The sequence below is a fragment of the Callospermophilus lateralis genome, chromosome 19, assembly GCF_048772815.1.
Source record: "Callospermophilus lateralis isolate mCalLat2 chromosome 19, mCalLat2.hap1, whole genome shotgun sequence".
Taxonomy (NCBI): domain Eukaryota; kingdom Metazoa; phylum Chordata; class Mammalia; order Rodentia; family Sciuridae; genus Callospermophilus; species Callospermophilus lateralis.
The window spans coordinates 8274595-8293271 of record NC_135323.1 but is presented as its reverse complement, the minus strand read 5'-3'; the positions used below and the strand labels follow the sequence as shown (position 1 = coordinate 8293271).

General features: G+C 55.7%; 1 protein-coding gene across 1 annotated transcript in view; it reads right to left on the bottom strand.

Moving 5' to 3' along the window:
- Nucleotides 1-10511, bottom strand: part of Lmf1 (lipase maturation factor 1) — a 60492-nt gene extending 49981 nt beyond the window's left edge. The window contains exons 1-2 of the mRNA XM_076840082.2: nt 10314-10511; nt 3843-4152 (exon numbers count right to left, since the gene is read on the bottom strand). Of these exons, the coding sequence (XP_076696197.2) occupies nt 3843-4152; nt 10314-10494 (491 nt within the window). The 5' untranslated portion in view covers nt 10495-10511. The remainder of the gene's footprint in view (nt 1-3842; nt 4153-10313) is intronic.
- Between the last annotated feature and the right edge of the window lie 8166 nt (nt 10512-18677).

Below are 18677 nucleotides of genomic sequence, written 5' to 3'. Positions count from 1 at the left end.
ACACATACACACACACACCCAAAGTGAAATAAATGCACAGAGAACAAAAGGACATGGGCAGCATCCTTGAGCCTACTTGTCACAAAGAAACCTGGGTCCCAGCAGCTTGGAGCTGGCTGTGCCAAGCTGCAGGACGTGGAGCAGCTTGGTCCCCTGGTGGTCCTCGAGTTAGAGATGTGAAGAGCTGCCCTAGAGGCAGTCCCCATGGTTCTCCATGACTTCCAAAAGCAAAGCCAGTTGCAGGAGTCCACGTCTCCAACTGAGACTCCCCCAGCTCCTCCAGGTGGCTCAGAAGCAGGAAATGACCAGGAGCCTCTGCCCGTACACCCTTTGAAGAGGCTTCTCCATCCCTTTGCAGGGAAGAAAGTGCCAAAGAGGAAGAGGACCCCTGAGACACTTGGCTTGTCCCACATTTCCTGAGAGGATCTTTCCTTCCTCACAAGGGGCTGGGAGGTGGAGGACAGAAGAGCTGTGTGTCATCCTGAATAGCAACAAAGAAACACTTTGGGGTCAGTGCCAAAGCAAAGTACAGATAAAAGAACCAGAAACCCCACGTTTCAGAAAAGTCCAGTCAACAAAGAAACCAGTTACAATTAGGCAGCCAGGGCTGGGCACATGGCTTTAGGAAAGCCACAATCTTTTTCCCTGGTGGCACTGAGATGCTCTACCTGGAGTCACGTCACATCGTGGCCCTTTTTATATTTTGAGACAGGGTCTCACTGAGCTTCCCAGGCTGGCCTGGAACTTGTGATGCCTCTGCTTCAGGCTTTGCGACCTCTGGGTTGGCAGGTGTGTACCAAGACACCTGGCAAGAAAGGCCAGTTTTGATCGGGGTTGGATTTTCTTTAAAATCACTTAAAAGTTTATGTAGTCAAAGTTATTAAACTTTTCTCTGTCTTATGCCACCAATCCTAAACATTTACCTTCCTAGCCTGGACATCCAGGGTACAAAGCAAGTATGTGTCAGTCCATGCTGATAAAACCAATGGCTGAGCAGATCCAGGGGGACCAGAGGCAACGCCCCGTGCAGAGTTCTGCTGTGGGGTCTGCCCTGGGCACAGGAGGACAGGGGAAAGTCACCTGCTGGGTACATGCAGGCGCCTCCTGAGTCTCCCTCCCAAGCCCAGCTCCTATCCAGCCATGGAGAACCACAGGCCAGTCCCAGTGGAGGGGCTCCCCAAACCATCCCAACATCAGAAATGAAGGAAGTCTGAGAGGAACCCCAGAGCCTATGTGTCCCCTAGGGTCCTGGATGGGGTCCCTAGCCAGGAAAACCAGGGAGATGTGAATCAAGTGGACATCAGTTCCCAGAAGTATGTCCACACTGATACAAGACACGAGTGAGGGGGAAGGGGGCTGCTTTCATAAAACTCTGGATCCAAAACTGCTCTGGCAACATTAGGGGGTCGAACAGCCTCTTGTTCCCTGGAGGAAACGCAAAGCGGTGTCCAGGGAGCCACCAGGGAGACACATCCCAAGATGACACTCGGCAGCTGCAGCAGGTTCCAAAGGCTAATGGCCAATGCTCCCTCCTGAGGTGGGGCTTGGTCACGGGCCCTGGTCTAACCAGGGAGGTGACAGGTCACCATGAGAGGGGACAGGACAGGACTCCAAGGGGAGAACTGGCAGCTCACAGCACAGCAGGGAGACAGGTGAAGGCAGCCGTGTCAGGCGCTGTTCCTAACAGTGGCATGCTAGATGAATGGACACATCTTTCCACTACCCGTGCTTGGTCCCAGGCAGCAGCCACTCTTGGGGGAGCATGACATGTACCTGCCAGGGTCACAGCTACCAGCGTGCACATTGTTTGAGTGGCCCAGACCCAAATGAATGCTCTTTTCTTCAACAAAATCAGTGAGGCACGAAGGAACCGACTATCTGACTGCTTTCCTGGCCCTCAGGACAGCCTCTCTGCCTGGCAGGTCCAGCCTCCCTCGCACAGCTCCGGGCTGCTTTCCCCCAGCACAGCTACTCCAAACTGCCACCGTCGGGGAAGCCAGGGTCCAGGCTGCAGGGAGGGCATCTCTCATTTCAACATATCCACAGGAGGGGACAGAACCTCTTTCCAAAAAAAAAAAAAAACACAAAACTGCTCTTGGCCATAAGTCCTCAAGTAGTTTTCAAACATTTAAACTTCCACAAGTTCTCAAGGTGGTTTCCAAACATTTAAACATCGAGTGGATCTTTCCTGACCAATACATCACAGATCAGTAAAAAGCACCTTTCAAAGCAAAACAGCATACTCTCCTGGCTGAGGACTCTCCAAGGCCCTAGGCACTCACAGGACGAGAGAGTCGCCAACGTGTGTATACCACAGGGGCTCCTGGCTGTTTTGGTTTTTTAACTCCAATTGCTGCAATCAGGTACAGCTACCTGAAGTTCTCCCTCCTCTGGTTTGGATTAAAATCACGATGTCTCAAGTCATAGCAGCCTCCAGGATGTCACAGAAAAATGCAGCCAGAATCACCATATGCTTGTCAACTGTCACCACCAGAAGACAGGAAAGGTCAGTCACCTAGTAGGCAGCAGCCTGGGATCCTGCCTGGGGAAAGCAGATGGGCAAGGCAAGCTACCCTCAGCTCACAGTACTCTGCACACAGATGTCCACCTGGGGCAGCCAGAGGGCCTGGACAGGGTAGGCAGCTGTTGGACTGTGCATCCACCAAGGGGCTGTATGAGAATCTGTGTCCATCCTCACCCTTCAATCAAAAATGTGACAGATCAGATTAAGTCCTGTCCAGGAAATAACAGTTTCCATATGTATGCAATGTGACACATCCCTGGCCACTCGGTGATCCCTGAGAAGGTCTAATAAAGCATGCCTGGGCCACAGCACAGCTGCAATAAGCCCCTTGGTTCTCCTTTGGACAGTACACAGCTTAGCATCCTGATCTGCACGGCTTGTGGACAAACTAGAATGGCCCCAAGTTCCTTCACTAGAGGACAGAGCTCTGGCCAGTGTGGCGACGTGGCACGTGGACACCAGGCCCATGGAAAGCAGCAGGGGCCATGCCTGCTCTTCTGCAGTCTGGCTCAGGAGGGCTGCCTTCAAGCCTGAGGCTGGTGCCAGTCATATATATCCCAGCCTGCAAAGTCTTTGACATACCCACAGGGCACATGATGAGAGGGGAGGCCCAGACCCTGGGCAGGAGCCTGGAGTACACCAAGATAACCTGACAAAGTCACAAGGAAGTTGCCAAGTCAGCTCTGCAGATGGCCCCCAGTGCCAAATCCCACAGCTCCTAATGGAACACTGCAAGGAGTCCCAGAAGTCCTCCACAGCCTACATCTCTACACAGGTGCCCAGGTCCACCTCCCACATGTCCAGGAGACACTGTCCCACACTCAGAGTTTCCTGTCCATCTGTGGTCCACAGGACTTCGGCCTTTACAAGTCCAGCGCTCCCATCTCCACAGTTCCAGAACCCACACTAGGATCAGGGACAGGGCCAATCTGTGATGCCAACAGTGCCTGCTGCTGGCTGTGTGGCTCCTTTAGAGCAGGGAGGGGAGGAAGGAGGACGCCTTGGGCCAGGCCTGTCCCTCAGCACACGTGCAGCAGCCCACCAGCGACTCTGCCTCCACATCTCCCATCTGCCATGGCTCGAGCAGGCAGGAAATGTAGTCCCAAGTAGGGACATGCCTCTACAAGCAGAAAGGCCCTGCCCAGTGGCAATCAGCAGCCCCTACCACCTCCTAAGTGACCATGACGCTCCTCTGAGTTGATTTAAGAAGACTCATGCCCCCTCCAGCTACCAAGAGCCCAGAGGAGTATGTGCAGGGTGCTCCATCCACTTGGTGTAGTAACAGGCCTGGCAATGCCTGTGCCCTAGCTCTACTTACCAGACTTGTCCCACGTTGACCAAGGACAGGTAGAGACCCCAGAGAGCAGCCATGAGGATCATGTTGGCACAGCCAGTTATCAGGACAAAGCTCGAGATGCCCAGTCCAAGCAGAGCCAGCAGGTCCAGGTTGAAGTCCATGTTTGACCAGTCCAGCAGCCAGATGATGGTGGGTGCATAGCTCCAGGCATCCCAGGCGCCCTGCCCCCGGAAGTACTGCTGCACGCTCTTCAAGTATGCCCTGCAGGGCAGCAGGCCTCGGTCACCAATCAGCTGCTTGTTCTGTTGCAAAGCCACCAGGAATGCCACGGCTGGGAGAAAAAGGCCATGCACAGGGATGTGAGTGGGAGCAAGTCCTGGAAGCACGGCTTCTAACTGCCCCAGTGCCTGTCAGCAGGGTGACCCCACAGAGCTGAAGGCTGCACTACTACTTACATGGAAGCCCAGCTGCCTCAACTTGAACCCCAAGTCTGAGTTCATCCCCAGAGACCACACCTTCACGGCAGCACTCTAGCCTCAGACCCCAGATTATATGACCGGAAAGAACCTTGCTGCTTTGGTACCATGAGAGAGAGCCCACACCTGTCCACCTAGGGAGGAGAGGACCAGGCCAGTCAGTACTGTGAGGTACAGCCCATGCCTGTCCACTCAAGGAGGAGAGGACCAAGCCGGTCAGTACTGTGAGGGACAGCCCATGCCCTGTACACCCAAAGGAGAGGACCAGGTCAGGGCCAGCGCATACCAGGAAACATGATTTGGTTTCACCAATTTGATGATTTCAGAGACTGATTCCAAGGCAAGAAGCACAGGGAACTTCCTATTGAAGGACAGGCCATGCCTGTACAAGCAGGGAGGAAAGGACCAGGCCAGTCAGTACTGTGAGGGACAGGCCATGCCCATCCACCCATGGAGGAGAAGACCATGCAAGCACTGAGAAGCTGTTGAAAAAGCAACAAAACCAAAAGCCAGTTCCCTGGAAACATCTGTAGGAAGACTGCCCAGCCAGAAGAGGGCAGAGGCACCCAGGGGCCAGTGGGACACTGCTTGCAAGAGAAGAGACATTCTAGTGTGCTCACGATGGCCTGGTTCCATACAAACAGCTCTTCCTGCTTCATCAGGCTTCTGACACCTTTATCCACCCAGAGGAACTGGGGCTCCTTGAAGAGGTGGCAGACTCCAAGGCTGGGCAGGGAACAGAGGTGGGGCTACGACATTCTGTGGGCTGAACAGGTGGAGGCACCTGGGCAAACAGGTGGAGGTATGCCAGGGGGCAAGGAACAACCCACAGGGACCACCAGTAGCCATAGCTGGGCAATCTAAGCAGCATAGTCATCTTGCAGAAGCATAAGCCCGGTGCAGACTGGATATGGAGTCCAAGGTGCACAGAGGATTGGTTATAAACAGATGTGAGAAGACGCAGCCCCCCTTTCAGAGGATTCCAGAGTCCCTAGATACCCTCTCCTGGAGATGCTGCGGATCCCTCCTCCCCTGGGCCTGGGCTCAGGGACTGGTTGTCTAAGATAGAGTAATCAGAAAGTAGCAGTTAGGCAGAGGGGACAAGCAGCAGCCACATCTTAACCAGGTGACCCGTGTAGGTATCACTGGAAGGGCCCCGCTCAGTGGTAAGATCTTCTCCAAACCGACTGCCCCAGTGGATGATGAGAAAACATCAGACAGAACCAACTTGAGACCCAACTTGAGGGATGTTCTGTAGAATACACATCGAGGAATCTGCACTATCAAGGTCATGAGAAAGCAGGGCTGACACCGTGGGTGGTCCCTAGATGGGGTCCTGGGCTTTAGTGAAAAATCCACAGTGCACAGTTTGACTAATAGTTAAAGAATATTTAAAAAGTAAATGTTTCTTAAAAATCCACCAAATGCAATTCAGCAAGAAGACCCTGAGTCCTGCCTCCCTCCTGGCTGAGGGAGGAGCTGACCAGCAGAAACAGCACAGGGTCCAGGGGCTACCAAGGGAGAAACCATGCTGAGGGCTCCCCAGGCCTTCCCCCCATACCCTGCTCCCCACTGCTCCTGCCTGTAGCACTGGACAGGAGTGGCCTGAGTCTACCTGCCACTGCCCTTCCCAGCAACCTGGAGGACACACCACAGCCCAGCAGCCACACCCAAATGTGCCGCATCAGCTTCCAAGAGGGCCCAGGCCAGGTGCATGTGCACCCAGGCGTTGTCTGTAGGTGAAGGGCAGGTGCCTGGCTTTGCCTCACTGGCAGGAGCTCCTTCCACAGAAGGCCCAACCAGCTAGGGCTGAAGCACTGGGCAGCTCCTCCTAACAGCACACTGGGAACTCCAGCACATACCAGGAAACATGATTTGATCTCACCAATTTGATGATTTCAGAGACTGATTCCAAAGCAAGAAGCAAAGGGAACTTCCTATTTATCAGAAACAATGAAGACAGACTGGGCTTAAGTTTCACAGGAAAACAGCCTCTCTCCACGTCAACCCAAGTCAGAGAAACATCTACAGAGAAAGGAACCCACATTGTTTCAAAGCACCACAGGATCTCACAGTGAAACCAACCACCAACCTGTGAAGAAAGATGGGGTGAGGGAGCAGGAAATGCCAGGTGGCCCAAGGAGGCCTCGGCCAGGAGGACCGGCAGGTCTGCAGAAGCCACTCTCCCTTGCACTGGGGCTGAGATGCAGCTCAGTGGCAGAGCACGTGGGAGGCCCTGGGTTCAATTCCCAGCACTCTCCAGGAAAAGTTTTCTTTATGCTGTCCCTCTCAGATGACTGCTCTAACGTTAGGACAGAGCTTCCCGACACACCTCCCACTAGCTGCTCTTCACAATGCCTCTACGTTCTTCTTTACAGTTATGTGGCTATGTGCTGGCCCCTGCTCAGAGGCAGGCGCATGCTTTCTGACACTGCAAGCGCCATGGAGGAGCCTAGAAGCCGTGGAAGCCGCGCAGCACATGCCCCCCACCCCCAGGCCTGGGGAGGAGGAACAGCACCTGCCTCCTGAGGACTCACATAGCAGACTCAGCAAGCAAGACCAGGGATACTTTTGGTTCCACTTTTCTCTTATATTTTCCAAAGAAACGCTAAAGTTCAGCAAACAAGGTGGTCTCAGGCCCGCCAGATTTCCCTTAGTAGAGGGCTGACAAGCCCTGGCTCTGCCCAGTGCTATGTAGACTCACCTCACCTGCTGTGGAGTCGTCTGCCGCACACGCAAGGACACCAGAGCAACTGCCCAGGATGCAGCTGACAGGCTTCCAGTATACTGCATTCCCCAGGGCAGTGCAGCACGCAGGCAAACCCACGCATACTGCATCTGGCCCCAGCCAGGCCTGAAGCCTTTACACCAAGTTTTTAAAGAAATTTTACCCACATGAGTCCGTCCTGCACATGGGTGCAACTATCCTTAGCAGGGGGACAGTCCACCTGAGTCCAGCCCAGGGAACACAAGTATCTAGCCTCTGCACAGCACCTGGCAGCAGGGTGAGGCCATGCATCCTCCTGCCTCCAGGCAGCCTTAGCAAACACTGCACTGCCGCAGGTTCCAGGAGTCCACAGCAGGGGTTTCAGAGGCTCTGCACTGGTCATTTCCTCAACATCCTTTCATGGGGTGCTTTAAAGAATCCCTTACTCGGGCTGGGATGTGACTCAAGCAGTAGCATGCTTGCCTGGCATGTGCGGGGCCCTGGGTTCGATCCTCAGCACCACATAAAAATAAAATAAAGATATTGTGTCCACCTAAAACTAAATAATATATTTTTTAAAAAAATCCCTTACTGCTTGGAGTCACTGCACAAAGGGACTTGGTACTTCTGTTTAATTTCTAGAGTGGGCAACGGCATGGCAGCTCTGTGCTCAGCTGGTGAGCAGCAGCCACAGACCCTCCTGCCATGCCCCAGGAAGGCTCTGGGGGGTCTCTGCCAGCTTCCCTCTTCTTCAGAGAACAACAGGTCACATTTTTTGATGCAATGACCATTGGAAGGGGGCAGTGTCTCAGGGAAGCCCACATTGCCCTGTGACCCTGAATGCAGTGCCCACTCTCAGGCTGTTTCCTCATTGCACTTGGGGACCGCAACAGTGGGTACCCAATCCCATGATTTGAGCTGCAAAGTCCCATCACAGGAAAACAGCAATCTGGGTCCAGGGGTGCCCACCACCTCCTCCAAAGCCTCAATCCTTCCTGGGAATCTTCACTACCCAGGCGTAAACCTGGTGCTCAGGACTCTGTGCTGTGATGGGGAGTGGTGCAGGGACAGGCCTCCAGGGACCATCACACTCATGGTGACTCACAGCCAGGACTGACAGTGCCCTTCACTGTCCCCCAGAGATGATGGCGAACCCAGTGAATGCACCGTGAAGCACCGTGGGCTGCAAGTGTGGTGCTTGCAGCACCACAAGCATTCTCAGGGAAAGTCCACGTGCCACAGTGACAGGGACCTGGGTGGCCTGGCCTCAGCTCCAGCATATGCCCAGCAGCTGGCCCCATGCACTCAGATCTGGGTAGAACTCACCCCTAGCACCTACACCTGCCAGCACTTCACAAAAAACACCATGCCCCTGTTGGAGGCACCAGGAAGGCAGAGCACCGCCGCCGGCCTCCAGCTGGCTGCGCGGCTTCACTGGCAAGCAACTGTCCTGTTCTTCCTCAGCAGGTCTCCTCACCAAAAGCACCTTTGTCATGTGCCTCGTAAGACGCTGTGCATGAGGTCAAGCCTCCCTAAATTCAATGCCTTTCAACAGGAGGCTTCCCATAGAACACACATGGTTATGTTTGATCACATATCCTTCAGTAGCTGGAAGTATCGCAAGACTCACATTCCAGTGAAATATCTGGAGAAGTCCTATAGCACCTTAGAAGAGCCCTGGGATCCCGAGAGATAGTGTGATGCAGTGCCAGTGAGATCCAGGACCTCCTAGAAAGAGCCCTTGCAGGAGGACTGCCCATTTGCCCACAACTCTCAGCCAGAAAACCACAACCCTGAAGACAGAAAACTGATTCTCCCTAGATGCACTTACTCACAAGGTAGAAAAGAAATGCACGGATCACAGCAAATTGCTAGGCACCAGATTGAAAATATTTGCTCCTTTCTGTGGCTTACAGTGGTTCCCTCTGAAGTAAACAGAGACCAAAAGCTCCACTGGCTCACGTGGAAATCCGAGCCCCAACTTACAGATCTGTGCTGGAGGCTCCCCTGCTTCATGCTAGTGAGGTCTCACAAATGCACTTTTAGGTTGGTCCTGTTTCTGTGTCCCTGCAAACTTTCAGAATGACTCCTTAGTACTCTGCAGGATGAGGCAACCCTGAGCATGGCTATTTTCCACATTAGCTTAAAGAGAGACTGAGTGGAAGTTCACACTGGCAACCCCAGTGACTACTGGGCAGGGCCCCAGCTCTCCTCTGCACTCACACAAAACCCAAAGTGGACCTGGCTCCTCCACAAGCCAGCTTCAGCAACTCCTTCCACGTGTGAGGAAATGAAGCAGAGACGCTCTATACCCATCATGGAAAGCCATGCCTAGGCAGGGCCAGGACAGCCCCTCTGGAGCTAAGGGTGACTGCCCTAGCCCAGCAGGGCTGTCCTGGCTCGGCCCTCTCACGGCCTTCAGGCTTACGGGGGACTCTGTTTAGTCTTCCTTATCAACAGGCTGGGCCACATGCTCAGAGAACCATACCCTCAAACCAAAATTCAGGGTTTTTGGGGATCCAAGTGGGAAATATTTGGGATTGGCAGCTGCCCCACCCCCAGCAGGGCGGGGCATGAGTGGCAACAGGAGGCAAATGTGACCATGTCGAAGTCACCAGCTAAAAGCCCTTGTCCTCCCCTAACCCCTAGGGCAGCCCCGCTGAGACCCTATACAGGGAGAAGGAAACACAACTTCATACAATCTCAAGGAAAATCTAGGCACACACACGGGTAGCCTAATGAGGGTCCAGTCTCGCAGGAAGGAGCAGGACACCGGGAGAAGAAACAGACTTCCATACAGGGGCGAAGCGGACTCAAGCAGGGGAGAGATTCCCTTGTAGGTATAGGATGGGCTCCAGTGCGAGGGGGATTGGGAGGACCGAGCGGGCTCCCGCGCAGGGGCGGGGCGCGGGCTCCCGCGCAGGGGCGGGGCGCGGGCTCCCGCGCAGGGGCGGGGCGCGGGCTCCCGCGCAGGGGCGGGGCGCGGGCTCCCGCGCAGGGGCGGGGCGCGGGCTCCCGCGCAGGGGCGGGGCGCGGGCTCCCGCGCAGGGGCGGGGCGCGGGCTCCCGCGCAGGGGCGGGGCGCGGGCTCCCGCGCAGGGGCGGGGCGCGGGCTCCCGCGCAGGGGCGGGGCGCGGGCTCCCGCGCAGGGGCGGGGCGCGGGCTCCCGCGCAGGGGCGGGGCGCGGGCTCCCGCGCAGGGGCGGGGCGCGGGCTCCCGCGCAGGGGCGGGGCGCGGGCTCCCGCGCAGGGGCGGGGCGCGGGCTCCCGCCGCGGGACGCTGGCGGCTTCTTGCGCCGCCGGGCACTTACAGTAGACGAAGGCGAGGGCCCTCAGGAGCACAATTCTGGTCAGCCAGAAGGTGCCTGTGCGCAGGCGGGTGGAGCAGCCAGCGTCATCGCGTCCTGGTGAGAGCGGCGACCCAGGCCCTGGGCCCGAGTCCCCGGCCTTCCGCCTCCTCAGTGACCCCTCGGGCGCAGCCATTGCTGCCATCTCAGCGCCTGCGCGGGGAAGACTGATTGCAGAGACCACGCCCTGGCCACGCCCACTGTCTGGTGGATCTTGCCCACGCGCGGGCAGCACCCCCCCCTCTGCAAGCTTCGGGGGCGTTGAGGCTGGGAGGGCCCAGGGGCCGCTCGGGATTCCTTCATTCCTTGGTTTGTTCCGCCAGCCCCTCCAGTCCCGGGAGACGGCCTTCTAGGGAAGAAGCGCGATGGAGGCGAATGGAAAGTGCGTCCTGCGCTCCCTGCGGTGTGGATCCGGTGGCTGCACGGGGGAGGCCGGGCCGCGAGGATTGCGGGGTGCAGGCGCCTCCTTTCTGCTTTCCGCGGAGGAAGCTGGGCAGCCGACGCAATTAGTGGGGTACAGAGTGGGCAGGGCCGACTCCAGCTTCCTAGCCTATCCGAAATTCCACGGGGGTGGCTGCACAGCCATCTAAGCCCCTACTAGATAGGCAACGTTCCTACAGGCTTTGAGCAAAGAGGGGCCATCGAGAACTCAGAGGAGGGAAGAACTTACCACCGACCAGAGCAGGACCCCACGAAAGCTAGCAGCTCTGCTTCTGATAGTAGAAGCCATTCAGTCGCTGTTCGGGGGGTGGGGTGGGGGGGTGTTGCTCTGAGACTGTGGATCTGTGAATCAGGCATTCCTGAGACTTCTCAGAGGGAAGCTGCGCGCAGGACAGTGGGCACAACCCTAGGTGAACTGCAGGGCTCTTGGGAAGCAATCAGAGAGGTGTGGGGTTTTCCCTCTTCATTCGTTAGCACTCTTTATATACTAAGGGTCCTATTTCTTTGTGTATATTGCAAATGTTTTTCTTGGTTCTATTTGGTATTACATCTTTAGTTTCTGAATTTTGTTCTCAGTGTTTTGACACATAAATTATCAATGCTTGCACGGTCAAATGATCCGGATTTAGTGTCTGTCTATACCTTCGCCCACCTGCAGTGCAAGCATCATGAGGGGTTGTCTGTGGACAGTTGCCTCTCTCCAAGTTAAGCCAGATGGGTAACTGTTGGGACTCCTCCCCAAACCCAACCCCAGCCTTCCCCTGTTGCTGGGGTAACCGCACTGATATACATCTTATATAAGTTTTTCAAAGCTTGCCTTTATTTTTTCTGAGAGACCCTCCCTCAGGAGCCCAGCTGTGAAGTGTGACCTATAACAGATGTTGCAGTGGGTGGCACAGACACCTGCCACATTCTGTTGTGCCTCCAGCAGGGCAGCAACATGTGCCCAAGGTCTCCAAGTTTGGGACTGGAGGAACAGTTCTTCCATGGGAGCCTTTGCCCTGCACCTTTCCTCCTTGCTGTCTGGATGCCAGACATGGGATGGACAGCACTGCTGTTTGGGAAGGACAGCCAAGCCTGCAGAGCTTCTCTGGGTCCCAGTCTGGAGACCAGAGCTGCACTGGACGGAAGGCGAGGCAGGGCAGCTCTGCCATCAGGTGTGACCCTGGGTGCTGCCTTTCAGGTGGGGACAGTTCTCACAAAGGGCTCTTTTGTCCTCAGCTTCCCCTTGCTGGGGCTGCATTGTCCTCCCTTCAGAAGGGCACAATGGGGCATTGTGCAGAGCAGAAAAGGGCCCCTTGTTCTGGCATCCAGCTCTCGGGCTCAGCTGGCTCCGTGCTCCCTCTCTGGATTTGCCCAGGGTGGGTGAGGCCAGCGGAAGGGTCTGCTGGGAGCTTGCGTCCTCTGCAGATCAAGTTTCCTGCTGGGTCTGTCTTCCCAGGAGGCTGTCTGGAACTGGCTCAAGCACAGGTCACTCAGGGCAGAGCTCCCCCAAGGAGTGGCTGGCTGATGACTGAGATCTCACCCATTTCAACCTGAATTTAATTGAAACTGCACTATGGTACTTTTTGCCCATAAAGGAGAACAACATTCTGGCGTGTGCTACCACATGGGTGAAACTTGAAAACATCAAGCTAAGTGAGAAGAGAGACACAAGCTGTGTGATTCCTCTTGCAGGAATTCTCCAGAATGGGAAACTCCAAGGGAAAAGAAGGTAGCCCAGAGGTCGTCTGGGCTGGGAGAGGGAAGGGGTGTGAGTCTTGGTGGGTGTGGGTTTCCAGATAGAGGCTGGATGTGCAGCATTGTGAATGTATGAAGAGCCATTTACAGTGGTTAATTTCATGCTGTGTAAATTTCACCTCAATTTTAAAAGTAAAAGAGCAAGGCACAGTGACTATCCCAGTAACGGGAGGCTAAAGCAAGAAAATCACAAGTTCAAGGCCACCTTCAGGGACTTAGCAAGACCCTGTCTCAAATAAAAAGGATGTGGATATAGCTTATTGGCAGAGCACTCCTGAGTTCAAGCCCCAGTACTACAAAGTAAACACATAAAAAATTTAAAAATAAAACAACAAAGAATGTCCTCAAAGTAGTTTCACAATCACCTGGAAGGCTTTGCTTTTGCTGGTGGGGGAAAGTCCACAAAACTCAACCTATTTCTCTGTTAAGGAGCATCTGGTTTAAGGTACAGCTGTCTTAGGCCTAAGAAGTTGCCCCACATCAAAAACAAAACCTCTGCAGATCCAGACTCGGCTGTGTGGCTGAGGCTGGCTCTGGCACAGAAGGGGGGCTGCAGGCCAGGTGGAATCCCCTGGGGTGCTGTCCTGCACCCTGCAGGCCACCTGCAGGCCAATCTCTGCTTTGAGGCAGGGGAGGGTCCTGGGCTTTACTTTCAAGCAAGAACTAGGAGGAAATGTAAAGCTGAGAGGAGAGGCCAGGGGGAGCTGAGATACTGGGGCTGCCCCAGGACTGTGGGAGGAAAAGAGCTGAGAAAGGGGAATAGGGAGGGAAGGGCCCCAGAGGAGCTGCCAGAACCTGACTGAGCTGGTTGGCATCAGGGGACCACAGCCCGCCTGACCCAGGTGGGCCCTGCGCCCCAGCCACCCACAGCCTCCTCCAGGGCAGCCCCCGGGACGAGGCACACAGCCCAAGGCTGGCCACACTCCCAGCAGCTGCGCAGCGGCTTCACAGAGGAATGAGCCCTCTGTCAGCACCTCGTCCAGCTGTCCCCGGGCACCCCAGCCTGGCAGCCCCCACCGCACCAGGGCCATTGTCCCTGACATGTGGTTGCAGCTGTCTCTGGCACCCACAAGAACCCAGCTTGGGCCCAAATCTAATCGTGCACCCCTCATTTACCCCAATTTTTCACGTCTTGAAGTCTGTTTGCGGGAAGGGAGCAGGACCCGTGGATGCTAACATCTGTTGTCTTCTCTAGGAGGGGTGGTCAGTTTGGGCTGATCCCACCCTGACTGTCCAGTGGCCAAACCCCCGTGGGAGGCTGGCAGGTGCGGGTGGGGGCAAGCAAGCAGGTGCTGTGCCATTTGCTGACCGTGACTCCCGCGGATGTTCTGCTTGGCTCGGAGGTCTCCTCTTGTGTGTCTCTGCTCCCCATGCACCCTGGGAGATGTGGCCCTGAGTACCCTGCAAGCTGGTGAGCCACAGCTCTCTACAGCATGGAAAGCTAAGCTTCTCCATGCAGCTGCGTCCCAGCGACATAGCCCTGTGCCAAATGCCCTAGTCCTTTTCTTCTACTTGGAATTATATTCTGGATTGGAAGAAATCTTGGAAACTGCCTAGCCTGTGGGCTGGACTGGTCACTCCGCTGGTCATCAGTTACCCCAGTAGTGCTGCCTAACAAATAGCCTTTAAAACACCAGGCATGTGTTGTGGGCAGGGCCACCCAATGTCGGGCCCTGTGGTCCTAGGCTCGGAGGCACAGCCAGTTTTCTGTGCTTATGACCCTACCAGGGCCTTCAGAAGCAAAGGTTCACCCAACGCTGGATTCTGCACCCCAGCACCCCCAGCCTGGCATAGCCGGGGAGCCATGTCATCCACGGACTCACTGCAGCACTTGACTAAAACCTCCTTCCCTCACTGTTTTCAGGAAGGAAGTGCTTGGGAGACAGAGAGAGCTTTTCATGGGTATGTTTAATTTGCCTTTGGCACTGATGGGTGTCTGGAACCTTCCATCTCAGCAGAGAAGGCCAGGACCAGAGCCAAACAGAACCCCTCTGACCAAGAAGAGATTTCTTTGTGATAGCTCTACTTCAAGCCACCTTTTGCCTTTGTAGTTGTACTTAAAACTGGCTCCACTTCAGGGGTCACAAACATGGACATGATGGGCAAGAAGCCTCCTTAGGTTGGGAAGCTGGGCTTGGAAGGGTGGACACAGATTTCAGCTTCCTGTGGGCCCAGAAGGCTGCTTTTCTAGAGTCCCCATCAGTGTCCTGGCTTTCCTCTTGCACGTAGATGAGACAGCCGATCCCAGGCCCGTGTGTCACTTCCCAGTGGAGCTCAGTGCCCAGGGGAGGGTGGTATAGAGCTGGTGAAGGTGAAGGGCAGAGTTCCAGTGGGCAAGGCCAGGTGGGCAGGCAACCAGAGTTCAGAGTAGCCAGGCACTTCAATGGAACAAGGCTGTGGGGGAACAAGCATGGAAGGGGTTTGGGGAGGAATACCAGGAACAGGGCTGGGGCTGGAGGCCCAGGTGTCTTGTATCAGACCAGACCCTTCTGGTACAAGGTGCAAACCCACTCCACCCCACGTGATCAGGGATGGGTCTAGGAAGTGCAGAAGTCCCAAAGAAGTCCCTGCTTGAGTCCAAACACTAGCAACAGACTCTACTGCTTTTGGGGAAGGTGCTGCTGGCAGCTGGTTATAGTGCCAGGAGTGGGCAGGCTGCAGGGGGACCAGCTCCAGGCACAGGAGCCCAGGAAATGCTGCCCCTGCAGGGCCAAGAGGCAGGGATGTGGGCAGCTCTCTGTTACCTTCAGAGTGCGTGGAAGGATGGTGTGTGCCAGCTCTCAAGCTGGCGTAAGACGTCAGCTCCACCGAGGGACCCACTGTGGCCCCAACCAGAACTTTTGCTCCAACCAGCGTTCTCAGCATCCCTAAGACCACTAAATTAAGGGAAAGGGGACTAGCAAACAGCTTGGCCCAGAGCCCTGAACGTCTGTTATAGGGAGGCGGGACTCCTGGGGGGCACCAAGCAGGGCCCTCTGTACCCCTCTGCTGCCTCTCTGCGACCCAGCAGCGTAGGCTGAGCTGCCTTTAGGAACCATAGCTCTGAGCAGTTCACCCCTCTCTGTTGCCTTGTTTCATTTCTGCCAGACCAGCAAGCAATTAAAAGCACCAATTAATCTCCAGTGCTGTGCTGGGACACAGTGCTGGCTGCTTCACAGGCCACTTTGGACAAAGGGGTCAAGGGAGGCCCAGGTCAGGGCTGTGGACAGAGGACATGCCATCCTGGGGTTCACAGGCCCACTCCACCCTCCCTCAGTGCTTTTCTTTTAAAGACAGCACAAGGACAAGTGGCCTCCATGACTTCAGGATGGCCAAGCAGACTGACAGGGAGAAGGGCAGTGGACAGTCAGCACAGTGGGTATCCTCCTCCCCATGGCATTCAGTCCACAGCTGGCCCTGCAGTTCCCAGCTCCATCTGCATGCAGGCCTCCCACAGGCAGCGTGGCAAGGGGGTCTCTATTCCTGGAAGAGCCCACCAGGCCAGGACAGGAACAGGGCTGGTGCTGGAGGCCCAGGTGTCTTGTATCAGACCAGACACACTTCTAGTGTAAAGTGTAAACCCACTCCACCCTGTGTGCCCCTGACTACATGGCCTATAAAGTACTGGCCCAAAGCCGTGTTTAATCCGTACACATGACCCACCTTAGCCATCTCCCTTTCTGGAAGCCATACCCCCCATTCCTGCCAGCCCAACCCTGGTTCTGGCAATTGCCAACGGTGCTCTGCTGGGGTGTGGGTCCAGTGGCCATATTCCCTCAGCTTTCCCAGGTCCAGGTCCAGTAGTTCAGTAGTGGGTATCTAGTTCAAGTTGTCAGAGCCTCCCTCTGAAATCACACAGACCTCCAGACCAGGATGAGGTCATGTGGACAGGCCAGCACCACAGAGGAGGCTGGACGCAGGAAGAGCTAAGAGGAAGAGGGTGGGGGTCCTACCAGGGCAACCAAGTATGGCCCATGAGGGACGGAGAGGTGGCTCAAGTAGTTGCCCCTTGAGGTATTTTGGGCTTTTTGTTTTTTATTTTTGTAGTACTGAGGATTGACCCAGGGATGCTCTATCACTGAGCTACCTCCCCAGGTCTTTTTATTTTTTGAGACAAGGTCTAAGCAAGTTGCTCAGGGTGACCTTGAACTTGTGATCTTCCTGCCTCAGCCTCCCAAGTCACTGTGATTACAGCCATGGCCATGGTGCCCAGCTTGCCTCTTGAAATTTAAGTCACCATGGCTCTCTGTTCTTGAAGGCCTGTGCTCTCTGCTACCCCAGGGCCTTTGCACATGTTGCACCTTGGAAATGCCCTCTGCTTCTTTTCTTGAAATTGAAAGCTTCCATCAGCTGAACTGTCACCTCTCTAAGCCTTCTGGGACCACCCTTCTAAAGCCCACTCCCTGTGGGAGCATCTCACCCCTAGAGAGAAGCCTCTGCCTCCCCTCTCAACACCTGCATCTTCAGGGCAAGGGCTGTGTTGTGTGCCCCTGACTACATGGCCTATAAAAGTACTGGCCCAAAGCTGTGTTTAATCCGTATACATGACCCACCTTAGCCATCTCCCTTTCTGAAAGCCATATCCCAGTGTTCACTCAGCACCTGCCTGGTGGCTGAGGACAGAAACCCAAGTCAGCACTAATGGAGCTGGCATCTTCCTGAGGACATCGAGATGGCTGAGAGATGACCCTGGAAGGTAGACTTCAGGGCACCCCCCCCCAAAAAATGCAGGCAGATTGCACTGGGCCTGATCCTGGGCTGGCCAGGGCTAAGCCTCTCCCTGCCATCCTGGGGTGGCCTGCACATGCATGACAGGGGCTGCCCACCAGCACCTCCCCTGTCAGTTTCCTGGGGGCCAGAGTGACCTGGGCCAGGCACTGGACTCCTGGGATCAGCCTCCTTTCCTTCAAGAGCCTCAGGAGTCACCTCATCATGACCTAAGGACTTGAGAAATGAGCCTGTGATGCCCCCTGGGGGGCCAGAGAGCAGCTGCCCTGCTCATCCCAAGCATCCAACCCAAGCTCTGCTTTGTGCTTTCTTTGCAAAAGGGATCTCATCATTAAGACCTGTGACCCCAATAGCACCAGGCCAGGGAGGGGCAGATCTGAGCCCCCAGGCACAGAGGCTAAGAGGCAGCCTGGCTGGACCAGGATCATCCTCAGTACCTCTGATAGCTCCTCTTTTGCATGAGTGACTCTCAGTCCAACGGTAAGTCCCACAGGTGCCCAGGCAGAAGCCCCACCTGCACTCCACCCTCCCTCAGTGGTCTTCACCGATTGAGATGCTTCAAAGACCACAGAGAGGTAAGGAAGGAAGGAAAGCCACCACAGACTGTCAGGAAGGAGTCTTTCTTGGCAGGGGGCAGAGGGAAGGGAGCCAGCTCCCCACCTGTGCTCAGAGGACCGAATCCCAATATGTGAAGGACAGCACTTGGCAGAGATGGTGCCTTCTCAGTCACCTCCTTGTTAGGTGTCAGCCCTGGTGGTGGCAAGAACAGGTCCTGCAACCTTCAGGGTGCAAGCTGTAAGGTGTCCCAAAACAAGACTTCAGGGTTCCCCAGCCCAAGGAGACAAGGGCCAAGGCCTTCTGACTAGACTGGAGAGGTGGCTCTGGAGCCTGGAAGCTGGGGGGATGGTCTCCAGGGTGAGATGGTCTCTGGGTCTGGCAGCAACGGGATAGGAGATGGCCCTGGACTGTCTCCCAAGGGCAGCTGAGTTGGTAAGGTGACTGGGGAGTGTGTACTTGTGCCCACCCTCAAGCCAGTGGGGTCTCCTTTTGGGTTTTTTCCTTGCAATAAGGCAGCCATTTCTGCTGTCCTAGAAGGAAGAGGATCACTGCGATGTGACAGCTATGACCCTAGGGTAGAGGGCCTGGGACTGCGCAGTAGAACCAAGGGGGCCTTGCTTAGGGTCACCTGGGCCTCATAGGCCAGCTAGGAGGAGATGGCCTGCTTGGGGTGGCAGACCTGTCGCCTCCCTAGATTTTGGAAAAGGAATCCAAGCCACCCTTGGGGACTGCCAGGCCTGGGGCCAGCTCGCGGGGGCGGGCTCAGGCGGGGCTCAGCACTCGGCTGGGAAATGTCCCCTCTCCGACCCCGCTGTCACCCTGGCCCGCACACCCGCCTCCTCCCCTCCTCTCCAGGCGTCCGAAGCGCAGCGGCCTGGCGTG